Source organism: Idiotropiscis lumnitzeri, chromosome 11, assembly GCF_059441095.1.
Source record: "Idiotropiscis lumnitzeri isolate Australia: NSW breed Sydney's pygmy pipehorse chromosome 11, RoL_Ilum_1.0, whole genome shotgun sequence".
NCBI lineage: Eukaryota > Metazoa > Chordata > Actinopteri > Syngnathiformes > Syngnathidae > Idiotropiscis > Idiotropiscis lumnitzeri.
Genome location: NC_142401.1, coordinates 12309848 through 12333101, shown reverse-complemented (window position 1 = coordinate 12333101; position 23254 = coordinate 12309848). Strand labels below are relative to the sequence as shown.

The 23254-nt window shown below is 40.9% G+C and overlaps 2 protein-coding genes across 3 annotated transcripts; both read right to left on the bottom strand.

Annotated features, from left to right (window-relative positions):
• Positions 1 to 594: 594 nt before the first annotated feature.
• bicd2b (BICD cargo adaptor 2b) lies at positions 595 to 9795 on the bottom strand. 2 transcript variants are annotated; one of them, XM_088309467.1, is made up of 9 exons: positions 9648 to 9795; positions 9284 to 9564; positions 7321 to 7533; positions 6326 to 6478; positions 5702 to 6166; positions 4259 to 5257; positions 3621 to 3772; positions 3078 to 3309; positions 595 to 1845 (listed from the first exon to the last, which is right to left on the bottom strand). In XM_088309467.1, the coding sequence occupies exons 2-9, from the start codon at positions 9515 to 9517 to the stop codon at positions 1843 to 1845; spliced, it is 2451 nt and encodes an 816-aa protein (XP_088165593.1). In that variant the 5' UTR covers positions 9518 to 9564; positions 9648 to 9795; the 3' UTR covers positions 595 to 1842. The 2 variants fall into 2 exon arrangements, with proteins under 2 accessions (XP_088165593.1, XP_088165592.1); XM_088309466.1 differs by having other exon boundaries at positions 9284 to 9568; positions 9648 to 9794.
• An 877-nt stretch (positions 9796 to 10672) lies between these two features.
• Positions 10673 to 22802, bottom strand: LOC148327510 (transketolase-like). The gene is made up of 16 exons (XM_088308607.1): positions 22695 to 22802; positions 22097 to 22198; positions 20404 to 20580; positions 19073 to 19190; positions 18888 to 19001; positions 18138 to 18235; positions 17325 to 17516; positions 16410 to 16528; positions 16128 to 16324; positions 15868 to 16032; positions 14473 to 14629; positions 13966 to 14096; positions 13774 to 13857; positions 13598 to 13691; positions 12573 to 12695; positions 10673 to 11720 (listed from the first exon to the last, which is right to left on the bottom strand). Exons 1-16 carry the CDS (start codon positions 22721 to 22723, stop codon positions 11533 to 11535), a joined length of 2088 nt encoding a protein of 695 aa, XP_088164733.1. The 5' UTR covers positions 22724 to 22802; the 3' UTR covers positions 10673 to 11532.
• Positions 22803 to 23254: the final 452 nt, after the last annotated feature.

The following is a 23254-nucleotide window of genomic DNA, read 5'->3' as shown; positions in this document are numbered from 1 at the left end:
TGAATTATAATGCAACAAATAATTATTCGGCATGAAGTATTTATTTTTCACTTATTTTCACTCGAACAAGCGAGATAAAGCACGTGCATGCACTGGCGCCGAAGAGCATTGACACGTGCTATGACTCGTAGTCATAATTACAGAAGTTAATTTATTTGAGTGAAAAACACAAAATGGAAAACAGTCGGAAAGGCGGTGCAAGGTGCTTTCTTTGTGTGGCATAAGGACGTATTTTTACCCTAACCTTGTAAATCGAGGACCTGTGGAAGTAAATGTACACATGAGGTAAAATTGTATTGTATTATACAGACCTGGGTGGGCATAATGTCACAGTACACTGAAAACATATCTCTGGCACTAAATAAAAAGCGACCAATATGTAGGCTAGAAAATGATACAGCTCTCATTAGATTTTGCAGGTGTACTTAATACTGTAACTGATGAGTGCATTGCTCTTGTAATGGATGGTATTGTCCGCACCATGTGGATTGTTTGAATAATATTTCACCCATCATTTAATCCCATGAATAAAAAAAAAAATCTAAATGAGGTTGAGCGGATCAGAAAATGGATGAGTGGCTATGAAGACAACTCTTTAGAACCATGGAAGTTAGATCATTTTATTGTTTACCAGTCAAAAAACTATTAACACTGACAGGTTTGCAGTCGTAATGATTTTTACAAGTCTGTGAAATTGTTTTAACCTTCCACCTTTGTTCAACACAACTGAACAATAACTGTAGTTCTAATGAAATGTGACTTAAGTAGGAAAAAGTAACAAACACCGTAACAATTTCTCTTGGTATGACCAAGGGGAAAAGTTATCCAATCTTAAAAATTGCACTTACACCATCACATGAAATGGCACTGGAGGCAAACTTTTTTTTAGGTCCTATACAGTAAAACACAAATGCATTGCATACACTCTTTTGTGCATCCAATTTATGAATATGTATTAATAACATCTGACCGTAACTTAGACAGCTTCAAATAAAAATTTGCATTTAATACTCTTCCTTACTGCTGACGAGCATAATTTACTCTGCCATGGTTACACAGATCAATTACTCTAAATTATGTCATGTCATTATCCACACTGCTTATCCTGAACAGGGTCGCAGGAGGGTGCTGGAGCCTATCCCAGCTGACTACGGGCTACGTTGCCAGCCAGTCACAGGGCAGACAGACACCGTCACCGAGTGGGAACCGATCCCACGCTGCCCGCACACAAATCAGGCGAGTGTATCACTACACCATCAGTGGCTTACTCTATTATTATGTAGTTAAATATTATACTGAAAAACAGTATTTTGTTCCTGTTAAGGTATCAAACAAAAATGTCATTTGTTTCGTTTTTTCAAGATATCATGCAATGGGTGAAACTTTAGGTTTCCATGAGATGCTATAAAATAAATACAAAGAAACAACAAAAGCCAGCAAGGGACTTTGAAATGATTAGCCTGGCAGATAAAAAGAGCACTTTCTGTCAAAATATTTCACAATATTAGAAAAGTGGAAAAAAAAAATTCAAAAGGAAGCGGCAATATTTAAAATGCAAAGTGCTCAGTCGGGGTAACACACACACAGGCAGCAAATAATTTGATCATTAATAATGGTGCTCTTTCATTGATTTCGTCCATTCTTGGAAAACTGAAGGTCTACAGAGACTGCTGATGCGGCGTGTAACAGTTTACAAAAGAGTTTTGGCACTTCAAAACAAGGCCCTTGTTGCGTATGATCTGGTGTATGCTCGGAACGCAAGTAGAGTGAAGACACCAGGAGCACATGTGTCTGGAAACCGCACACTGATCAGACTCTTCAAGGACACTTGACATGAGAGATTTACTGTGGATGAAAAGATTAAAAAAAGAGAAAAATCATATTTAATTGATTGCAGGATTATTAGTTAGTGTCACAACATTGGCATTGGTCAGAAAAGTTAGTGTGCAATGAGGTTTTCATGCAAGCTTTGATGAGATTTGAGAAAAAAAAAATCACTGCGACCAAAGGTCCCTCAAATTTTCACCCTTTAATACTAACACAGATTTATTTGAGAGATAGGAGACAAAAAGGAAAAAAATATAATGGCTAATTAATGAATCACTGTTAATAAAAGAGAAGAAAAGACATATGTGACAACTTCTTAATTTGTGAATTATATTTAGCAAATTTGTGAAGTTTGGTAATGGCAATAGTTTCCAAGATTCACAGAGTAAGTGCCTTGAAATGGTCAAGAAACATTTAAGAGAAGGCAATAATGTGAAATCCATCTTTAATTTGGATTTTTTTTTTAATTTGCGTTTGTTAACGTTTTAAAGTTGCAACCAATTGAACCGGTGAAGCGATGATAAAGGAAGGAATAAAAAAAAAAATGCTTTTAAACATGGTATTTTTTTCATTGTCAAAATCTTGGAATTTGTGGTATGAAAACAGAAATTTGGAGAATGTGAGAATTTTTGAAATGTGTGATATTTTAACATTTTAAAGCTGGAGTGCTTTCAATCAGTTAAGGAACATGAGAGGAGGAAGGAATCATGTAAAATGCCTCTCAAATGTGGGGATTTCATCCATCCATCCATTATCTGTACCGCTTGTCCTCACTAGGGTTGTGGGGGTGCTGGAGCCTATCCCAGCTATCTTCGGGCAGTAGACGGGGTACACCCTAAACCGGTTGCTAGCCAATCGCAGGGCACACAGAGACGAACAACCATACGCGCTCACACTCACACCTGGGGGCGATTAATCAAATAATAATAATCAAAAGTAATGGATGGATATATAAAAATATCTCAAACTGATCAAAAGATCAAATACGAACAATGTAACGAATAAATCAATTAGCATTAGTATCCTTTTAATAACCAACAAATATGAGTGCCCGATTTCTTGGTCTATTCCTTAGAACTATAAACATAAAACACACCACCAAAATAGATTCAGTCTGTCAATTAGCATAGAAAGCACCGCTAGCAGCTTTCAATAAGAACCGTTGTTCTTTGGACAAAGCAAAGCATACTAACAAAATGGTTGTTTGGAGCCAGCCTGAGCGGCCGCCCTGCAAGATTGCCAGAACTTACATGATGACTGGACGGGGCTCCCTTGCCCTTAGTCTTGCCTTTTCCCGCCGCGAAAGTAGCAGTGTTGCGGCGCGCCTGCTCGTGATCAAACTCCAGGTCCTCCAGACGCTGGGTGAGTGCCAGTTTCTGCTGGATGGCCATTCGTAACAGAGAGTTCAATGTCTTCTTCTCGTCCTCGGCCGCTGCCAGTTGCCTCTGCATGTCGTCAAGCTGGGTCACATACTCGTCGCACCTGACAGAAACAAGAGGAACAGACCAAGAAATTAAATCCAAAGAAGAAATAAACTAATAAATCACAACGGCAGTAGGGGGTGCCATTTACCAGTTTCACTGGTTTGAAGCATTACCGCATGCTCTCACCATTAACTAAATGTCGTTTCCAGATGGAAGGACAACAATTACATCAGTTCCCACAATGCTTTGTGCCTCATCCACATTCATGCAAGAATAGACTGTGGTTTTGTTAAAATTCAGGCTATAAGTGTGATTATATTTCCAGGAAAGACATATTATATAGATTTTAAAAGAATGTTATCATCGCACCTTGAAGCAAACATGGCTCTGAGAGAGGAGAAGGTGGCAGCGTCTTCTTTTAAAGCCTTGAGTTCATTGCGGAGCTTCATGATGGTTTCGGTCACCATGGCCTTCTCACTGTCGTATTTGCTCTTCAGATTGGCCAGTGCAACCTCAGCCGTCTAAGGAGTAAATGTGTTTCATACAAATCACTATTGAGCAAATCAGAATGGTTGACAGACAGCAACACAGCTCAATAGAGCAGTGAATCTCAAAGTGTGGTATAGGTTTTACTCATTTATCCCTATAAGTGGGGACCCTCTTAAGGAGTGTGTGAACGAAACGCCGAATTAAAGGGGAAATCAATCCCATTACAATAATATGTTCTATGCAGCCCCTCTAGTTGAAACACAGCATTCTGATTAATATTGCCTTTGTGGAATATGAATTAAGCAGTAAAGTCCATCAATTTTTGCACCTCTCAGAGGTCGGCCACTTTGCCACATGCTGTAGACTAAAAATGACGTCACAGTTGCTCAGGGCTCAGCTAACGTTCAGCTTCAGAAAACAGGTGAGCTGTGTTTGGTCGTCAGCTAAACCCTGAGCAATTGTACCAAATAATGCATCTAGAATAGTGAGCCAAAATAGAGTAAGTGTGGACTTCTGACCTGTTTGTTGGCTTTGAGCACAGCTCTGAGCGTGGCGATCTGTTCTCGCTTGGTGCTGAGCAGAGACTTCAATTTGAGGATCTCCTCCATGCAAGCCTCTTTGTCCTTATCGGCCACGGCGCTCAGCTCCAGGTTGGCCAGCCTCTGCCGGGACAGCTCAGTGGTACGGTCCACCGCTTGCTGCAGGTGGCGGATCTGGTCTCGGATGATGGCGACCAGGTTGTAGATGTTCATGGGCTCCGGGCGGGACTCCGTGGCAGAGACGACGACGCTGTCGTCGGAGTCCGCTTTCTTAGGATCAGCGTCGGCAATGAGTCCGTTACTGATAAGTATAGAAGAGGGACGTGCCTTTGCTTCTTGTCCTCGCCTCACCAACGCTTTGCCCTCTTTGTAGTAGTCCAACATGACTCGATTGGGGGTCTCATTGTTGCACATGCAAACGTGGTTGTAGAGATTTGCCAGCTCCTCGCTGAATGCTATGAGCTCATCTTGGGCCACGTTGAGGCTGCCGAGCGATTCTCCTGCAGTCTCGCTAACCAGACGGAGCTCCTTCTCCAGACGGATCATCTCCATTTTATCTGCTTGGCTAATCTTCTCCAGCGAAGCCAACCTTGATCTGAGCTCATGCAGGTCACTCTCCAGCCGTGCTCGTTCATCTTGGTACTGGGTTCGACAATTCTCATACTGTGCCCTAAGTGTCTTTAGCTCCTGCCTCAACTCGCCCGCTTCAGAAACAGCCACGGTGTATTTACACTTCAGGATCTCCGGCCCGTTGATGTCAAGCTCATAGTAGTCTCCGTCCTCATGGCTGTCACGATCTTTTTCGCCGTCGAGGGCAGACTGACGCTCTTTGCTGGCCTGAAGCTTCCTCATGGCGCTAAGGTTCTCAGTGAGTCTGTTAACCGTTTCCTTTTGCTCAGACACGGTCCCGTAGGCCTGTTCAAGCTGCTTCTGGTTCTCCTGCAAAGTGTTGATGAGGGCCATTTTCTCCCTTTCCACCTAAGACACAAATATGCACTGTTTCAGTCGTGTAAAATTCGGATATTTCCTATAAAATACATTTAGAACCACGCAACCCCTAACTTGTCTTTGTTAAAACACATACACTAAATTATTTTGCAACTGAAATGCAAATATGACATTTGTCTGTAAATTTGAGATCTTGGACTCAGTTCCTGACATTAAAAACAGCCCTGAAAAAAAAATCCAAATGCTTGATTTAGAGAGCATTTTAAAAACCACTTCAACTGAAACAAAGTTCTGTAAATTAATACAAATCGGATATACAACCTACATCATTTTATTTTTGCTCCGCTAACTCCTGTTTGAAGGCGAGATATTGGAAGGGCATTTTGGTAACCCCCAATTCAGTGCCTTTTATACAATACAGCAATTTAAAAAAAAAAATCTCAAATTCTACAAGCTATACAAAAGCTCTCCTACCTGTCCAAGCTGTTGTTTCAGTTTCTGAATCTCGGAAATGTTGAGCTCGCTCAGCAGGTCGTCCACCAGGCTCGGCGCGGGCTTGAAGGAATCTCCTCTCTGGCCTGCTGCAGAGTCGTTGTCTTTGTCACCTTCGCCTGCCTTGATTAAGCCATTCTCAAAGCCTCGGATCAAGTCATCGTGGTCCAGATCAGAGACGGCGGAGGGTTCGTCGTGGAGTTTAAGGTTGTCGAAGGAGATATTGAACGAGCCGTTGTACACGGAGCCGCCGATGGTCACGTAGTGCGAGAGCTCCTTGCGCAAGGTGGCCTTCTGCTCACGTTCAGTTTTAATCGTCTCTAAGGCCTCGGTTAACTGGCGCTCGGCAATCTCCCTCAGCCGCATGGCATCTTCCAGCTGGCTGTTTAGGCACTGGGAGTCCTCCTCCAGACGGCGGATCTCATACTTGAGGCCTTCAAATTCCACCTAAACGGAAATCGAGATACACTCATGATGCTGTAACATTTTGTGTTGAAACCCTAAAAAAAAATACATGCTCAACTGTTTATAAGATTTGCATCCTTATGGTATGAATAAAGCAAGACTGTTTTTTTATATTCAGCGCATTCGCAAACACATCTTCACCTGGTTTTGTCTCAGTGCAGACACTTGTTTCTGCAGAGAAATATTCTCCTCTTCCAGCTCGCTGTAGTCCTGCAGTAGGCGGGCTTCCCGCACTTTATACTCTCGAATATCATCTCGAAGCTGACTGCGCTGCAGCTCCACCTGGTCAAAAGTCTACTCGTGGGGAAAGTGCAGAAATAAGAGGACACTATTAACACTTTGAAATAAAGTGGACCCACTGTCATGTTGCCAAAATTCCCGTGGTGAAATATGACTCTCACACAACACATAACATCAAACAAGAACTTGGTATAACTCACTGGAGCTCAGTTTAGTAAGCATTGGATACAAAAAAATGGTAAACAACCCAAAGGATTTAAGGATTTTTACAGTAGTTATTCCAACAGGAGCATTCTCCACATTAAGTTTTGAGAAGAAAAAGGGTCATCAGAAAAATTGTGGAGTAATAAGTTACGTGTACATAAGCAGGCCCAGATTTTCATTCCAGATTTATTATTATTATTATTTGATTTTAAATTGATGGTAGAGCGTTTTGTTGGTTTTACTGTTCAAGGATATTATTTTTCTTCTCCAAATAAATGGCCGTTAAGAATGTTAACATTAGTGCTGCAGATACTGAATCTTTTTCTAATTGAGTATTCTACTGATGATCCCATAGATTCATCGAGTAATCAGAGAAAATAAATTTTGCATTAGTAGACAGGAATTTGCATGTGAGATGTTGGTATTATTTTGATTCAAACTGACTTCTACATGTGACTGCAGTAACATTAATCGTTGTAGCAAAAGATTCCTACGAAACTTTGAGACAGAGATTTTGCTACATCCTTTTTTGGAATTGAATTAGCTGAGTCATTTGATTAGTCACTGCAGCCTTAAATCCTTCTTGAAATATTGCCTGAAGTTTTAAAACAGCAATTTTACTCTGGGGTGAATTTATTTCCCGTTTTTTTTCATCCTAAATTAAAATCACTTTGTACTTTCATCTCATTCACCTCTCTCATTTCTAAAGCGATGTGGGACAAGCGCTCATTCTCAGCTTGCACGCTAGCAATCGAGACTTTGGCTTGGCGAAGGTCATTCTGCAGCTCTAGGACTTTCTGCTGGTACTGCGCCTCCTTACTGGCCGACTCCAAAATCAACGATTCCTCCCTGCTCTCTCCGTCTGCTGCCACCTTCTTGTGGGCTGAGTGGGCTTGCCCAAAGGCCTAAAGACAGAAAGGACACATAAACATAGCAACGACATGGACAGAATAACAGTCAGTTGTTCAAGTCATACATTCTCATAAAGCAGATTTATTTTATTAACTGCAATATACCAGAACTGCAAATACACTAAGCATTAATATGAATGGCCTGCCATCAAACTCTAACCACTCATTAGTACAACAGGCAGTGGTCAGCTCTGACGGCATTATCGCTCAAGAAGGAAGTAGGTCATCATCATGAGACCTTCCCAAGAATGAGCAAATATGCAGTCAACTGATTGTGATTTACGCCACAAAATATTTCATACATATTACCATTATCTAATACATACCATTCAAGTAGTACTGAGAAAAGATCATCAGTTGCATCTCACATTCAAAATATTTTCGTTTTGTGTTCAAAACACTTTGTGACAATTACAAACTCCTGCATCCCCTGCAACGGGAAGTGGCTGGGGGTGGGGAGCTATCTGTACTTATTCAGGATGTGGGAGTCGTACACATGCATTGGAGGAATTTGTGCAGGTTCTCAATTCAATTTGGACTGCTGTCTTTCAACACGTGATATTCTCTGTATTCCTAGTTTGCCACTTAGGCAGTCGAGGAAGGCATAGCATACCGAGAACAACAAGTCCAGACGCGTGTCTCTCTTATAATGAAGAAATGCTGATTCCAAACTTGTAACTGAAGTATGATGATTTGTCAACACTATTTCAGAATCGCTGCGTATTTTATACACCTGCACATTCTATTGAGATTCAATCTGAGCAATGAACTGACGTTTTAAAACTATGCTCAATTAAATGAAAGGTGAGTTATTGGTTAGCATGCCTGCTTGACAGTTTTGAGGCTTGGGGCTTGATTATCGGCATGTGGAGTTTGCATGTTCCCCTGTGCTTGGGTGTTTTTTTCTCCAGGGCACCCAGATTCCACCCACATTCCAAAAACATGCATGTTGGGCTCATTGTAGCATGTGAAGTGTCCAGAATGAGAATGTGGAAGGTTGTTTGTCTCTAAGTGGCCTGCATTTGACTGGCAACCAGTCACGGGTCTTTTGACAAAGTCAGCTGGCCAAAGACTTCCGGGCATAGTCTCTAGCTCACCCTCAAACCATAATGAGGATAAGCAGTAAAAAAGAATGGACGACTTTTTATTAGGGATGCACTGAAATCAATTCTATGTCAAAAATGTATATCTCTATCTCTCCAACTCGTACTCAAAAAAATATTCCAATACTAACATACCGATATCATTTACCAGAAAGGCATAACTTCCAGGCAGGAAATAAGAAGGAGTATCACCAGACTTTTTGAAGAATATTTGATTAAAGTAAAACACATATTCATCGGAATTGCAGGACATAATGTCATTGTATACTATTGTAACTAGTATTGGCAAGTCAACTCAAATATAAATACTCACGCTCCGTTTGAAAAAGTGGTGACAGTGCAACACTGCATTATAAACAAAACACACACGACCAAAATAATTGACATATTGTTCACAATTTCTCGTCATAGAAAATGCATTATCATCTCTTAAAAGGCAGATGTTTTCATATAGTCGAGCTCTGGTACTTCATCTCATGACGAGACTGTGCAGGTGTAGCGTGAGTCAATTTAATAATAGAGGCAAAACCTCAATAATTCAAGACAAAGCCAGACTTTTCTTAGCTCGCTTTTACGTAACAATCAAATGCTGAATGTTTAAATTGTCATTCCAAAACGTATAAAGGCTGAGTTTATACTACCTCTCTGAGCTGATCCAGCTCCTGTCGGACCGCCTCATATTCGGTCTCCAACTCATCAAATCGCTGCTTGAGCTGTTGTTTCTCCTCCAGGACCGCCAGTCCATATTCCGCCGCCTGGATCTTTTCCTGCGTTGTTTCTCGCAGCTCCCGGGAGAGTCGTTCCACCTCGACACGGAGCCACTGCGGCCCGGCCTCGGTCACCAGTACCGCTTCGGGATATTCCTGGTCGGCCATGGAAATGCTGGCGAACCGCAGCCTCCCAGCTGGAACGGGACCCAGCCCTGGCTAGCCGGAGCAGCAAAGAAAAGCGAGCAGGACTTCAAATCACTGCCTTCTCTCTTTCAATTGCGTAGTTGGAACTCACATAGCTTCCGTGTGCTTTATTCGCCTCGTTACATATGGCGAAGGCTCACGTTATTCGACACTAGCTCCATTCTCGGTGACTTTTCTTGGGCTGCTCTATTCTTGCAGCTGACAGACGAAACTTGAGTTGAAGATAATCGAGTGGAGGAAAAAAATGCCCCTGCACGACAATCAAATTAGTGAAGAGGGAAATGTAGTTTGTTTCACTTTACTTTGTTTGCTTCACTCAGAAAATGAACTACAAGTATCATAATGCATTGCGCGACTTTGACGAATCAAGTCGACTCATGCGCTCAATTAAATCCAGCACTGACATCTACCGGCTCAAAATGAAAACTACAACTGTATTTGCCTTTGAAGTGCGTCATTAAATAACGATGGTAATCATTTTTAGGGATGTTATTAACCCACTCTCTCACACAAGAGAGTTTTGTTGACCCGATCATTTATGTTCTATCGCAGGAATATATATGAGTATTTTAATTGAATCTATGAAGTGTGTGATCTTCATATAATTAATATTTTACGATAAATAGTTCGAAAATCATGCAATCCAATTTACAGCCTCGCTGTTTGTGGACTCAAACTATCACCTAAATTGTTGCATAATATGGTAAAAAAAATCAGTTTAGCTTTATTAGTGTGTGTAGGTTCTCCATCATTCAGGTCGTGGTGATCTACAAAAGTTAAATCCTGACCCACCTGAGACAGAAATGAGAGAACTCAACTTTGAACTAAAATCTTCCATTGAAGAAGCCTTTGGTGAAACAACGGTAAAACAACCAAAAAGAGTCTTCAATTCAACTTTTGCTGGGTTTACAATATAAGAACATTGTTTATTTTAAATTCTGGTGAAATAACCTATATGTGTGTTTTACTTGCTTATTATAATTTGCAGTTTTATTAAAATAATTGTGTCCACTTCCATTCATGTGAAAAAAATGCCAGGAAGAAAATGCCTGTTAAGTCCATTACCTCCTTGGCAGAGGTAACAAAAAGTAAAACAAACACATACAAACTACAGACTCAAATGTAGAGGGCTTTATTACATGAAAGAATGGTACTTAGAAAACTTCAAGTAACAGTTTTTAGGTTCACAAGTCAGACTTAACTCTAACTATATAGTCACAACCAAATTTCTGCTTCAGCATGGGAGGAGTCTCCCCACCGCATAAAAAACATGTCAATGGCCACGTCGTCTCGCATACTGTTGGTGTGACAGTGTGGTCCAGGTGTTTGACTGATGTGTGCTGCGAATCGTAGGTGACATCAACCACAACAATGCTGAGGAGAAGCAATTCAACATTTGAATCGTCTAAGAGTGTGACCTGTGTTTTTGGTGCAACTTTTAACCAACCTACATTTGATTTTTTGTTTTGTTTTTACTGCACTAACTTCTAAACACAACAACTCACCCTGTTTCTTTCTGACACTGTTGTCATGACAACTACTTTAATACTAACCACCCACCCGATTTCAAGAGACACATTTGGAATAATATATATAAAAACATTGCCACCTTAATGACGTGACTGAAAAAGCATTGCAAAAACACATGGAACCATCACAACGTACTCCCATTGAACATGGAAAAAGTGTGTGTTGTTGATGGCCACATTTGGACAAGATGGGATATGTAGCGCAAGTGTGTGAGAGTGTGTCTTATTGTGTTCGTGTGTTTGTGTACGCGTATCGGTGTTTGTGTGAGGCGTGATGGGTGCATCAAAGATGAGCAAAAGTGTAATTCTACCTTGAAAAATCACAAAATCACAATACTTTAAACACTTATGGGGATTCACAGTGAAGAAAAGGGGAGAGCTGGGTGTCTTGTGACTCACTTGACAGTTGATAGAAGTGGTGAGAAATGGGGTTGGGTATTTTGAGATTTACTTTGCGTTGGTGGAGGTGCTGAGCATCTTGCGTACGGCCTGGGAGATGGCGTCACGGTCGATGCCATAGATCTTGAGGAGCTCTTGCGGTTTGCCGCTATGCGGCACGTGGGACACGGCCAGACGCTGCAGATTAAAGCCAGTCTCGTTTACGACTGCCGAGCACACGGCCTCCCCCAGGCCACCTGGTTGACAAAAAAAATATCACATGAAAGAAGTGTCAAGCCAAGTCATGAGCAGAGGGGAAAAAACTATCCCCGACAGGGCACATACGGCCAGCATTCACGTTCTTAAGAGTCCTGTTAAAAAGATGTTATTCATTTTGCTCTTCGCGTGAAATGAATTGATTAATTTTATTTTTTAACACAAGGTATCTGATTAAGGAATTGGCTAATTGAGTTAATGTAAATAATATTCTAAAAAGTTTTATTATATGATTATTACATATTATATAATATTATTTTGATTTACCATGGACTACATAATATTATTTAAATTTACAATTGAATGCATTTTTCAAATATCTACAAAAAAAATTGGAACATATACTTTTCATTGGCCTGCGACAATATTGACAAAAATATACAAGTGTGCTTAAGCTGGCTTGCATGTACTGGGGAAATGAAAAGAAGAGCTGGTATGTATTGTCCAGACAAGTCTGCACCATCACCCATCCACGCTGCCTTAGCGGACAGAGGGCATGGCTGCCTCTGCTATCTAGGTCACTAAGTACCCCACGGGCACATGCTCAGCTAAGGCAATGTGACAGCGCACTGCCTAGTTGACTTCCACATTTTGCCACAGCTCCATGATACCTTGTCTGCAATGAGGGCACGCTACAGCCAGCCAATAAGCAAATTCCACCGCATTGTGTTCTTTTTCTCCAAGCCAATGGAAACGTGCCACCGCAACACACATAATGATACGGTGCAACGCGAAAGCGCCCCAGCTGCACAGATGCAGCCGGGCCGAGATGCTTTTTGCTGAAAGCCTGGTCGCTGTCATGCAATATGCAAAAGCTAAGAAACATTACCTACCTTCATAGTAATGGTCCTCCACAGTCAGGATTCTTCCCCTGGTGGCACGCGTGTGGTCAATGATGGTCTTGGCGTCGAGAGGTTTGATTGTGAACGGGTCAATGACCCGCACATATATCCTCTCTGCAACATCCAGGAAGTGTGATTTTTTTAATTATTCTTTTTTTATTAAGGTTGCAAGATTTTAGTCTTTAAATTCGTCATCACATATCCTCAATTTAGCAGCGACAGCGTGTATTTTGAGGAATTATCATGCTGGTTACACGTCCCACTCAAACTCGATTCACAAAGTACTGTCGAGAATCTTAGCCCTGGAACTCGCGCAAAACAATAGTCCTCAAGTATGGAGGGAGGAAAGAGAAATATTTTTGTAACAATTTTATAACAATGTAGTAACAGTTAGTTATTATACATACATATATCAATTAGTAAACACAGTACCAAGAATTCTGCCCCTTTCACACACAAAAGTTAGCATTGTAATGTGATCATCATTTTTGTGGCCATCATCCCTTGCAGATTTTTTTTTGTTATGATTATTTATTTATTTATTTTATCAAATTTCAAACGTGTTGCATTACATTGGTCTCCATAGTGAGGTTTTGTCAAACTGTGTAGGATTATGGCATTTGCATATGTCACTGCTAGAGTGTACTATATATAATTCCGCCCTGGACTGGTGACCAGCCAATCGCAGGACACCTACAGACAAACAAACATTCAAACTCAAATTCACACCTATGGTCAATTTAGTGTCCTGAGTGTTTTGGGAATGTGTGACGATGGTGCAGAACAAGGAGCACATGCAAACTCCAACCAGGAAGGCTAGAGCTGACACTCGAAATCCAAACCTCAGAAATGTGAGAGATATGCAGACCACTCGGTCACTCGACATTAGAAATCAGAAGCAGCTCTCAGCTTGATATAGAGAACACCTCACATAAGAGATACTAAGTTAAATAAAATCATGTGTATGCCTTTTTATTTATTTATTTTTTAAATTTATTTATTTATTTTTACAGTACCTTTCTTTAGGTGCTCAGCTGCTGCCAGAGCCTCATGCAAAGTCACTCCAGCAGCCACCACAGTCACCTGATCCTCTTTGCCCTGGTACACCACCTGGCAAAAGGGGAGCGTGCGTGCACTATTTTTCAGTAAACCCGTACAACAGGCACATGAGTATCAGTTGAGAAATTCCTACCTTAGCCTGTCCAACATGGAAATCTTCATTGCTGTTGTAGATGACAGTGTTGTCTTGGCGGCTGGTTCGGATATAGCAAACCCCCTTTGGGAAGCAAAAGAGAAGGACAGCACAATAAATGTAAGTACCCCTGACCCCCCCCCGGAAAAAAAAAAACACACACAATTTTCATATGGAGCACACCCGTTTTACCTTTGTGGAAGCAGCCAGTTCCACAGCCTTCTCTGTAGACACTCCATCACTCGGATAAAAGATGGTTGTTCTAGGGAGTGCCCTGAACATGGCCATGTCCTCCAATCCCATCAAGGACGGCCCCTCCTCTCCTGTAATATATACATTTAGCTTGATGGTAGTTGTTTGAATATGGCAGATGATCCTTAAACGTCATAATCTGAGCAGGTGAGAAGATGCATGCAGGGGGCATATTGAACATGGCATGCATGAAGTGTACCTGTGCTAAAAGAGGAACACATAGTTCCTTGCAGACGGCTTCCAGGCCAGACAGGAAGGAAGGAAGAGGGGAGGAGTGAGGACGAGTGGGGCATTTGTGAGGAAAAGACAGGATTAGAGGACGAAGGAGAACCACAAGAACTGCACTCACACAAAAAAAAAACAACAACAGGAGTGGGGTGCTCAGTGTGAGGGAAATAAAGGTTCATGAGGGTTATTCTTTTTGTGAAGTTGCTAGTTGTTACTAACCAGTGGAGAGGCCACAGTGAGAGCCACATAGATTGACATTGCTGTCTAATATGGCTGCCATGCGGAGCTGGTCGTAGGCACGTGTGAAAAAGGATGCCAGGGTGCTGGCAAACACAACGTTCCTCTCACGGGAAGTACATCCCATGGCAACACTGACCTGGAAAAGGAAATGACATTTCTTAGCATGTATACAACAACAGAGGATGCTGCATATAACTTCAGGGCAAAATTATTTGACAGACAAAGTAGTGCAGTGCAAACATGGGTCACAAATTGAATTGTTCCAAGTATTGCCAACCAAAATGTTTGCAAACCAAAACTTTATTTTAAAGATTCTTTTTTTTACATTTTTTTTTTACATACAGCACCCCATAAATGGACACCACACAGTAACTATAAGGAAGGAGAACCATGTGACACAATCGGTGACAAACGATGGAAATGTTGTCATCAATATCATTAAATTATTTAAACTTTTACATATTAATATTTGAAATATATAATTTGATTGCATTTAAAAATATCCACACAAATTGTAATATGAATTTATGTATACATTTGGGGGGGTGAGTTGCACAAAAAATATATACAAATATTACACAATAATACAATACTATTAGTTCATCTGGAGGTTTTACAATTTTAAATTGCGAATTTTTACCGTCAACATTTATCAGATACAATTTTTACTAGTGATTTTTAATGGTTTCTACTGCATGGTATAAGCATCTGTCCTAATAGAGCTGCCCTTCAACTCTCCATCAGCCAGCTGGCTCCACACTCCCCACTAATTAATATTTCACTTGCCGTGACTGCTTACCGTCACACAAATGCCTGACCTAGATTGGAGCCGTCTGCAGTTGGAGACACAACAGCACTGCCATTTAAATCGCTGTTCTTCTCACATGATCAATTTCATAGGAACATTAATAAGATCATAATGACACATGCAGAGGAAGAATATAATCACCGGTGTTGCCAGCAGTGACCACAATAAAGCAAATGGCTCATGTCTTAAATCATCCTAGCATAATAGGCTGCCAACTCATACAGTATATAATTTACTAGCCCATATGCCCAGCTGTCAAGAGAATAATCAGAGATGATTTACACAACGCCATTCATTCACAAAAAAAGTAATACAAAAGATTTGAGTAATCGCTTAAGTGGTTATTCACTATGAGGCAATACTAGTAGAACCGCATGATATCACCAAACCAGTCCACAGTACATACTAAATATCAAAAATGAAATATGCACAACAAAATGGAATGAAAGTTTCCAAATATTTCAGTGGCAACCAAAATGTAATCATAAATGAATCTGTGTCTTAACAGACTTTGGTTTCTGAGGATCAAATTAATGTTAGCAGTGGAGGTTTCTGAGCCATCCTACCATATTCTGCTGGGCAATGTAGCACTCCACAAAGCGATTCGGGTGCTCATTCTTGAAGATTTCAGAGTAGGTGAGGTTGTTTGTGTCTCCATCGAGAGCCACGACGCGTTCGTTGTAGCGGCCTAACTTGGTGATCGCCATCCCATAAGCCTTACGTGTGGAAATCTGCGACAGAAATACACGCCGGTGTTACAAGCATCTGCTGATGTTTCTATGATCACTGGAGATGTTGTGTGAAATGCGGTGCACCGGTGGACAACCTTTTCTCCGAGCTTGTATGTGGGTGCGCTGGCCATACGGATGTTCCTCAGGCTCACTGGAGGAGAGTCTTCTACAGGAGTAGGAGGGTACAGGTGCTTGCTGGTGCTCATAATCCGACTTTGCAGATCCTTCATGACCATCTCGGCCATGTCTTTAGACAGAGTTTTAGAGTGCCAGCCCATCTTATCTTCTGCGGCTTAAAAAAACCCCCCACCAACCATACATCATTGCATTGTTACAGATAAAGCATCATTGTAATATTTTCAGTGATGTATAGTTACCTGGAATGCCTTTTCCCTTGATGGTTTTGGCAATAATAGCGGTGGGCTGATGGCGAGGCTGGCTCAGAGCCTTGCACAGCTCCTCCACACTGTGTCCATCCACAATGATTGCATGCCAGCTGCATACACATTGCGCACAAACACACAGCACTTCAAAAGAAGTATTTGGGTATCCAGAACATACTAAGATACACACAAATATGTGTGTAAGAACTGCGTTGTGACTCAGTAGAACGCAGGCGTTTGTCAAAGCCAAATTATTATAATTTTCAGCTGCTGAAAAGCAAAGGCGTGTATGGAAACAAAAATATTTTTTCTGCATAGCTTTACCTCTAACCTACTAAATATGAAGATGTAATCCTTTGTTCAGTAGGCTTCATCAGCTAATGCACATGCGCTTGATGGGACAGGTCTTGCCTAAAAGTTGATGTGGAATCCCAAGTATTTACTAGTAATAATTTCACAATTACTACCGGTGTATGCATCTGTCTTAATGGATTTGCCCTTCAACTTTCCATCAGACAGATGGCTCCACCCTGCCCACTAATTAATATTTCACTTGTCGTGACTGACACCCCCAACCCCGAATGTTATATCACTCATTTAGGATGTCAAATGGCAGTCAATATACCAGTGACTTTATGCTTACTTGTTTTTTTTTGTTGTTTTTTTGTTTTGTTTTTAACTTACATTACATGAAAAAAATCTCAATTTTATCCTCAAGTAGATTAAATTTTTTACATTATTAAAAAAAACAAAAAAAAACAAGATTCATGGCTCCTCATGTACTTGTTTACGCTGATAAAATTAGCATTTTATCTTATTTTATTTTGATTTACGCTTAAACTTTATTAAATAACATTTACGTATGCTTGACAGCTCATCTAACACAAAGTCAGGCGTGTACGGTATTACCCGAAAGCTTCACAGCGTCTCTGGTATTTCTCTGCATGATGCTGCAGAGGCGCAGAATCATTTTGGCTCAGGCGGTTGATGTCCATGATGGCCACTAGGTTGTCGAGCTGGTAGTAAGAAGCGAACGACATGGCTTCCCATACGGAGCCCTCTGACATTTCGCCATCCCCCAACAGGCAGTAAACACGGTAACTGCAGTGGAGAAGAGTTGTACCATTAGTGTGCATGCGCTTGTGTGCACCAAGCATGAAAATGCTATCTGACACTTTTCCAGTTAGATTGATTCCTGATTTGACAGCTCACTTGCTAAGCATGGCATGATAGAAGCTTCCTGAGGCTTCTGAAGTTGTGGCTGTTGAATTTCACACCTACACCCCCAACTTGCCTTGCATTTTTCTCAAATGTTCCCTGCTCCGTAATATGTCTCCGGATAGCCATTTTTGCATGCAGTTCCAAGTGAAAAAATTAGTAATGAGTTAAAATTGGTTTGCGACAATAAATTAGAATAATCAACTGTGTCTAAATCCACGGTTGAAAGCGCAATGTCTGGATGTTTTCAGAGAGGAAATCTGCTAGAAAAAGACGGGAGATGCGACTGCTGGGCCTGTGATTATTAGAGCAGAAGAATCAGGAGAGCAGAGCATGTAGCCGCAGCGCACATCCACTTTGTGGACAATCCTAAAATTGCTCAGAAGAAGCTACGAAATAGACCTCATTAAAGCATTTAACTAGTGTGCGCACTTCTGAACAAATCAGAATCAATAGATTTGGCTCTTTTAAGAATATAGTTGTTCACGCTTGTGAGGGGATTACCTGGCTTTGTCAAAGTATTTCCCAGTGTACGCCATTCCACAGGCCACCCCAAGCCCCTGTCCCAAATAGGCAGTGGTTACGTCCACAAATTGCTGCTTCTGAAATGGAACATCACATTAAGACAGTGGATATAAAAAGTCTACACACCCCTGTTCAAATGCTGTTTTTGTCATGGAAAAAAAACAAGACCAAGATAAAAAAAAAACAAAAAAAACTCAACTCACTCAATTCAATTGTTTTGTCATCATGTACAGAGTTGAACAAAACAACTGAAATATTGTAGTTGAACAAGTCTGCACACCCTCTGAAAATGGGATGTGGCTGCATTCAGAATGAACTAATCACATGCAAACTGGAAGCAATTATTATCAGTTTGAAATAGCAGACAGACTTAGAATAAAACCTTCAGGATTCTGCAAGAAAGCAAACTAAATGTCAGGAAAAAGCCTCTGAACTTTATTCGTGGTTAATCAGAAGCACTTTAAGGGTAGCAGGTGTGTGATTTAACATGGATATCAATGTGATTAGTTAATTCTGACCTCGGTTACTGCCCTGCTATAAGTATGCATTTTACAGGTTGTATTGGTACCATTGGTATCAGTAAAAATATTTGAGCAGTTATCTTGGTCAATTTTTATTTTATTATAATTATTATTTTTTTCTGCCACAAAAAATTGCATTTGAACAGGGGTGTCCAGGCTTTTTATACACTAGATTGGCTGATTTCCAGAGCATCTGGTGTCTCCTTACAGGGACGAGGTGGCCCTCCAGTGAAGAGTCAACCTGGCACATGCTGAGCAACTCGCTCTCCTTCAAGAAGCCTGTCTCGACCCACATGGAGTACAAGGCTGGTGCAGATTGAGCCTAGCACAGAGAAAATGAGCAAATAAGCCCTGTGTTTTATTTGTAAATATACATTTCCGACGGACTCGCACCTTGGACATAAGGAAGCGATCGCTGTGGAAGTTTCGTGGATCCTCCGGGCGGTACTTCATGGTGTGGAAGAAAAGCACAGACATGATTTCTGCCACACTGCAGCATGATGTAGGGTGTCTGGATGAGAAAGGAGGGGAGAGGGTGCTTTTATCCAGATGTCACAAGTGCACAAGCACGCGATGGGCAAATCTGACAAAGATGCCCTAGCAAGCAGTTCATCAGAATACCATGAAAAGACGGAAAAAGTGATGCTATACACTAATTGGCATATCAACTAGCTGAAGAGCTTTACTGTAAGTATAGCGTATATTCATAAGTATTTAATATGAGGTAATTTATACGTTAAAAAAAAAAAAATTTAAAAGAGAAAATGTGATTTTACTGGAAATCCTATTATTAATTATTCATTTTGTGGTCTAGTATGCAGAATTAAAAAAAAAAAAAAGAAATCTAGAATTAAAAGACTACCGTGTAGTAGACAGGAAACAAAGCAACTGCTGTATCGACACAAAGACCACCATCAAGATTTATGGAGTGGTGAGGGGTGTATTACACCATATGTCGGGCATGCTATTCTCATGTATAATGTGTGTGTATTCACAATAAAAAAAAAAAAATCTGCTTGTAAGTATTTTATCGCTACTGTAACAACTTAATAGAGGAAAATTACAAACTGGCAGAATATTTATAGTCAAGTCAAGCAGCTTTGTTCAGTTGCTAGTCTTTGTTTTACGCGTTATCCTTTGTTCTTCCCAATAAAAGGTCAAGAGTTTTCTGTATTTCAATTCTACAATTTAATCAATACTATAGAAAACATGTTGAGGTGTGTATCGTTAAATAAAATGGTTTTTTTTTATTTCAAGTGTCACTTTAAAATACCATTTAAAAATAATGAAGCAATAAAAAAAATTCACGAGTGAGGCCCAATACAACTCTTAAAGGTTCTGTCGGCGTATTCTGCCTGCATTGTTTGTATTCATGCATGCGTATTGTGCACAAAAGCGCAAAAGCAGGTATGATTTGTTTAATATTTCAAAATATGCACTAAAGCAGGGCGAGGTTGTTGCAAATGCTATGCTGTGTATTTTTCTTAAACCGACAACAGCATCGGCGAAAATATTTGGGATTGGAAAATGTCAGAGGAGCAGAACAAAGGCAGGACATAATCTTTTTTAGGGCCTTCACTTCAAATATGCCGGAGTGTGGATCACATGCATATATTGTACGTTAGAATGACTGTTGCCTGTGGAAATGTATCAAGTTTGCAAAGATTTCTTGACAATATTCTTATACAGTGTACACAGCTGTTGATCCGTGACAGTCCGCTCACCCTGTGCCTGCTGTGGTCGTCGCCTTGACGGAGTTGATCCTGAGTCGATTGGCGATGTTCCTCAACGCCTGCACTGTCTGTTGGTCCGGTTTGTGGTAATCCTCCATGAAGGCAAAATGTCGAGCTCCAACAATCCTTCGTTTGCAAAAGTGTGAGGACGGGCGAGGGTGACCGAACCTGAAAGTGTGCAAGAGATGCCGTTAGGGATGGAAAGAAAGACGACAATGAAGGAGAGTCTGGATTGATCCTATCAGGTATGCAGATGCATCGATGTGGAAGAACACACTACATACACACAAGCAAAAATCACACACACGGACACGCACGCATCATTAGGCGCAGAGGAGGGGCAAGAGAGTGACGTACGCTGCTAAAATTGCATTGCACTGCTTTCATTGGATAGGGAGGAAAAGGGTGACAGAGGTGTGTCACGGCAGTGCGTGTGTATGTGCATATAAGCGGGGTGGAGGAGGGGCTGAACATTTAGATCCTAATTCACTTTGGCTTTTCTGTCAAAACGCATAATTCAAATGTGGTGGTTTATCCTCTTTTGTTATTTAATCTCATGTAAATGCTGCTTTTATTTAAAACTCAACAAAAATATGAAGTCGGGTGAAATGAGAGTGTTTATGGTGGACAAATTTACAGGTGGGCTTACTGCTTTAAAGTTCAGAAGAACATTACCACTCAGTTCCAATTTGTTTCTCACGCTTATTTTCACCATGATGCTCAGTGATGCTGACGACACCCCGAACTGACGAGAACACGGTGTTCTTTACTCAGATGTTGCTTGAGGCCACACCTTAAGGGTCGTGAGAAGACATCTATGAACTGGAGAACGCAAAAATGTAGGAAACATTTTCTTTCTGATTCCACAAAATGCAGTAAAAAAAATTTAAAAACCGCGCTAACGCAATTTGTAATAGCTACAACGGCTTTGTCTTTTGTTGCGTGAGAGCCCAATGCAAATGCTTAACCCAAATTCTAATCCCTAGGCATGAGTGCAAGGGCGCTGATGCATGGTTGTCGTGCAATCTTTGCATGGAACGTGCGTCCACATTAGATTAACTGTGCTGGCCTGCCATCAAGAGGATAAACCTTGATCGTGCACAGGACCTTAGCGTTTGTATCTGTTGTACAGGCAAGGAGCAGTACAATATGGACCAAATAATTACAGAGAAGAATTTAGAAAATTATTGATTTTAGGAGTGTGCGTTTACATAACATAATAAAACAATAAACGGAGCAGAAGTGAAGACTGTCATATTCAACTTTTTGGGACTTTTAGAAAACGAAAGTTTAGGAATAACAGCAATTACAGCAGAAGCTCATTGGTGTTTATTGACAGTGGTGGTAAATAACGAGGTACAAATACGTTGTTACTGTACTTAAGTAATCCTTAACCAGAGTATTTGTTTTTTTTAAATATTACTTTTTCCCTTTACATTTGAAAACAAGTATCTGTACGGTTTACTTCTTCGTTCTTACTGACAAATAAGTCCTACTTTTTTCAACATATGCAAATGAGAACACTATGGAAAGAAGGTGCTGTGGCACTTAAAGCCCTTTTCTATTGTCCAGGTTCTAACCCAATCTGCCCTGTGTATAGAGTGGTGGGAGAGATAATAATAATAACAATAATAATAATAATAATAATAATAACAATACAGGCAGGTTAGCACGTCTGGCTCACAGTACAGAGGTGCAGGGTTCAATTCCGGGCTCTGTCCTTCCTGTGTGGAGTTTGCATGTTCTCCCCGTGCCGGCATGGATTTTCTCTGGGTACTCCGGTTTCCTCCCACATTCCAAAAAAACAAGTAAGTTAATGGGAGCTCATCATTATTTCAGGACAGTAGTCATACTTTGTGGAGACATGTTTCTGATGCAAAATGTATGCGAGTTCTACCCTTTTAACACTAAGTGGCGCTGTTTCCTAATGAATATATATATTTTTGCACAAGCGATTTAAACAGTTATACCGCAGTAGATTTCAACTGAGAAATATATGTTAAATGTTTTCAGCATTTATAGTAACAATTTCTGAATATGTATGGATATTAAATCGAACGCTAATAATCAATTATAAAAAATGCATATTTTAGATTGATGCGAAATCAAGCTGTTTGAATAAATGCGATGTGAATATAACAACAACGTGATTTGAAAGTATGTGTGTTTTTTTAAATTTTTTTTTATCCAACCCTCTCCTGTCCTTAGCTCATTTCCTCTTCTCTTTTCCGGCCATGTTATCATTGTTCCGGTTGGCTGAGGTCGGACCAAGAAGCAGCCACCTCCGAGCTCGACACCGGGGCGATGTCATCTCTCCAGCTCGGCCGCCCACTGCTCGGTCGCTCCCATCGCTCGTGTCCTTCTCCCAGTTTCCAGCAACTCCTTTGGGCTGCTTGCTGGCTGCTGTCATAAAAGCTTTGCCTCACAGTGGCCCACAGGTGCCAGCCAATGGGAACCTGTGAAGGTGACGCCACGTGACAATTCGTAGCCAATCGTAGAGCCCTGCAGCCGCACACTTCCTGGAGGGTAAGTACATCCAGAGAGCGTGAGCGTTTCTATTTTTACATCTCTGGCAGATAAAGAGAGAAGCGGAGCAGCCACTTTTGAAACAATGTCTTAATATAACTCTGATAACATACCATGATTTAAAAGGAAATTCTTACAGGTGCTTGTGTCCACATACAAATCACTCATATGCACGGCCGTGCAGAAGACCTTTAGAGATGCTCAAAGATGTAAAGGGAGCACATGGAACTATTTTTTTCCCCAATATACAGTGCAGGAAATACACACATTACCCATATTCAATATGAATTTGTTGTTCCTTCTAGACAGTTGAGAA

What these genes read in the sequence shown, in the direction of transcription:
- LOC148327510 (XM_088308607.1), bottom strand. Translation starts at nt 22,723, where the DNA reads ATGACATCGCCCCGGTGTCGAGCTCGGAG. An exon ending in TCACTGTGGCCTCTCCACTG is followed by an intron (nt 14,097 to 14,472) that starts GTTAGTAACAAC and finishes TATATATTACAG; the next exon opens with GAGAGGAGGGGCCGTCCTTG. An exon ending in AGCTGAGCACCTAAAGAAAG is followed by an intron (nt 12,696 to 13,597) that starts GTACTGTAAAAA and finishes TGGATGTTGCAG; the next exon opens with AGAGGATATATGTGCGGGTC.
- bicd2b (XM_088309467.1), bottom strand. Translation starts at nt 9,517, where the DNA reads ATGGCCGACCAGGAATATCCCGAAGCGGTACTGGTGACCGAGGCCGGG. An exon ending in TGAAACAACAGCTTGGACAG is followed by an intron (nt 5,258 to 5,701) that starts GTAGGAGAGCTT and finishes TTTGTGTCTTAG; the next exon opens with GTGGAAAGGGAGAAAATGGC. An exon ending in AGAGCCATGTTTGCTTCAAG is followed by an intron (nt 3,310 to 3,620) that starts GTGCGATGATAA and finishes TGTTTCTGTCAG; the next exon opens with GTGCGACGAGTATGTGACCC.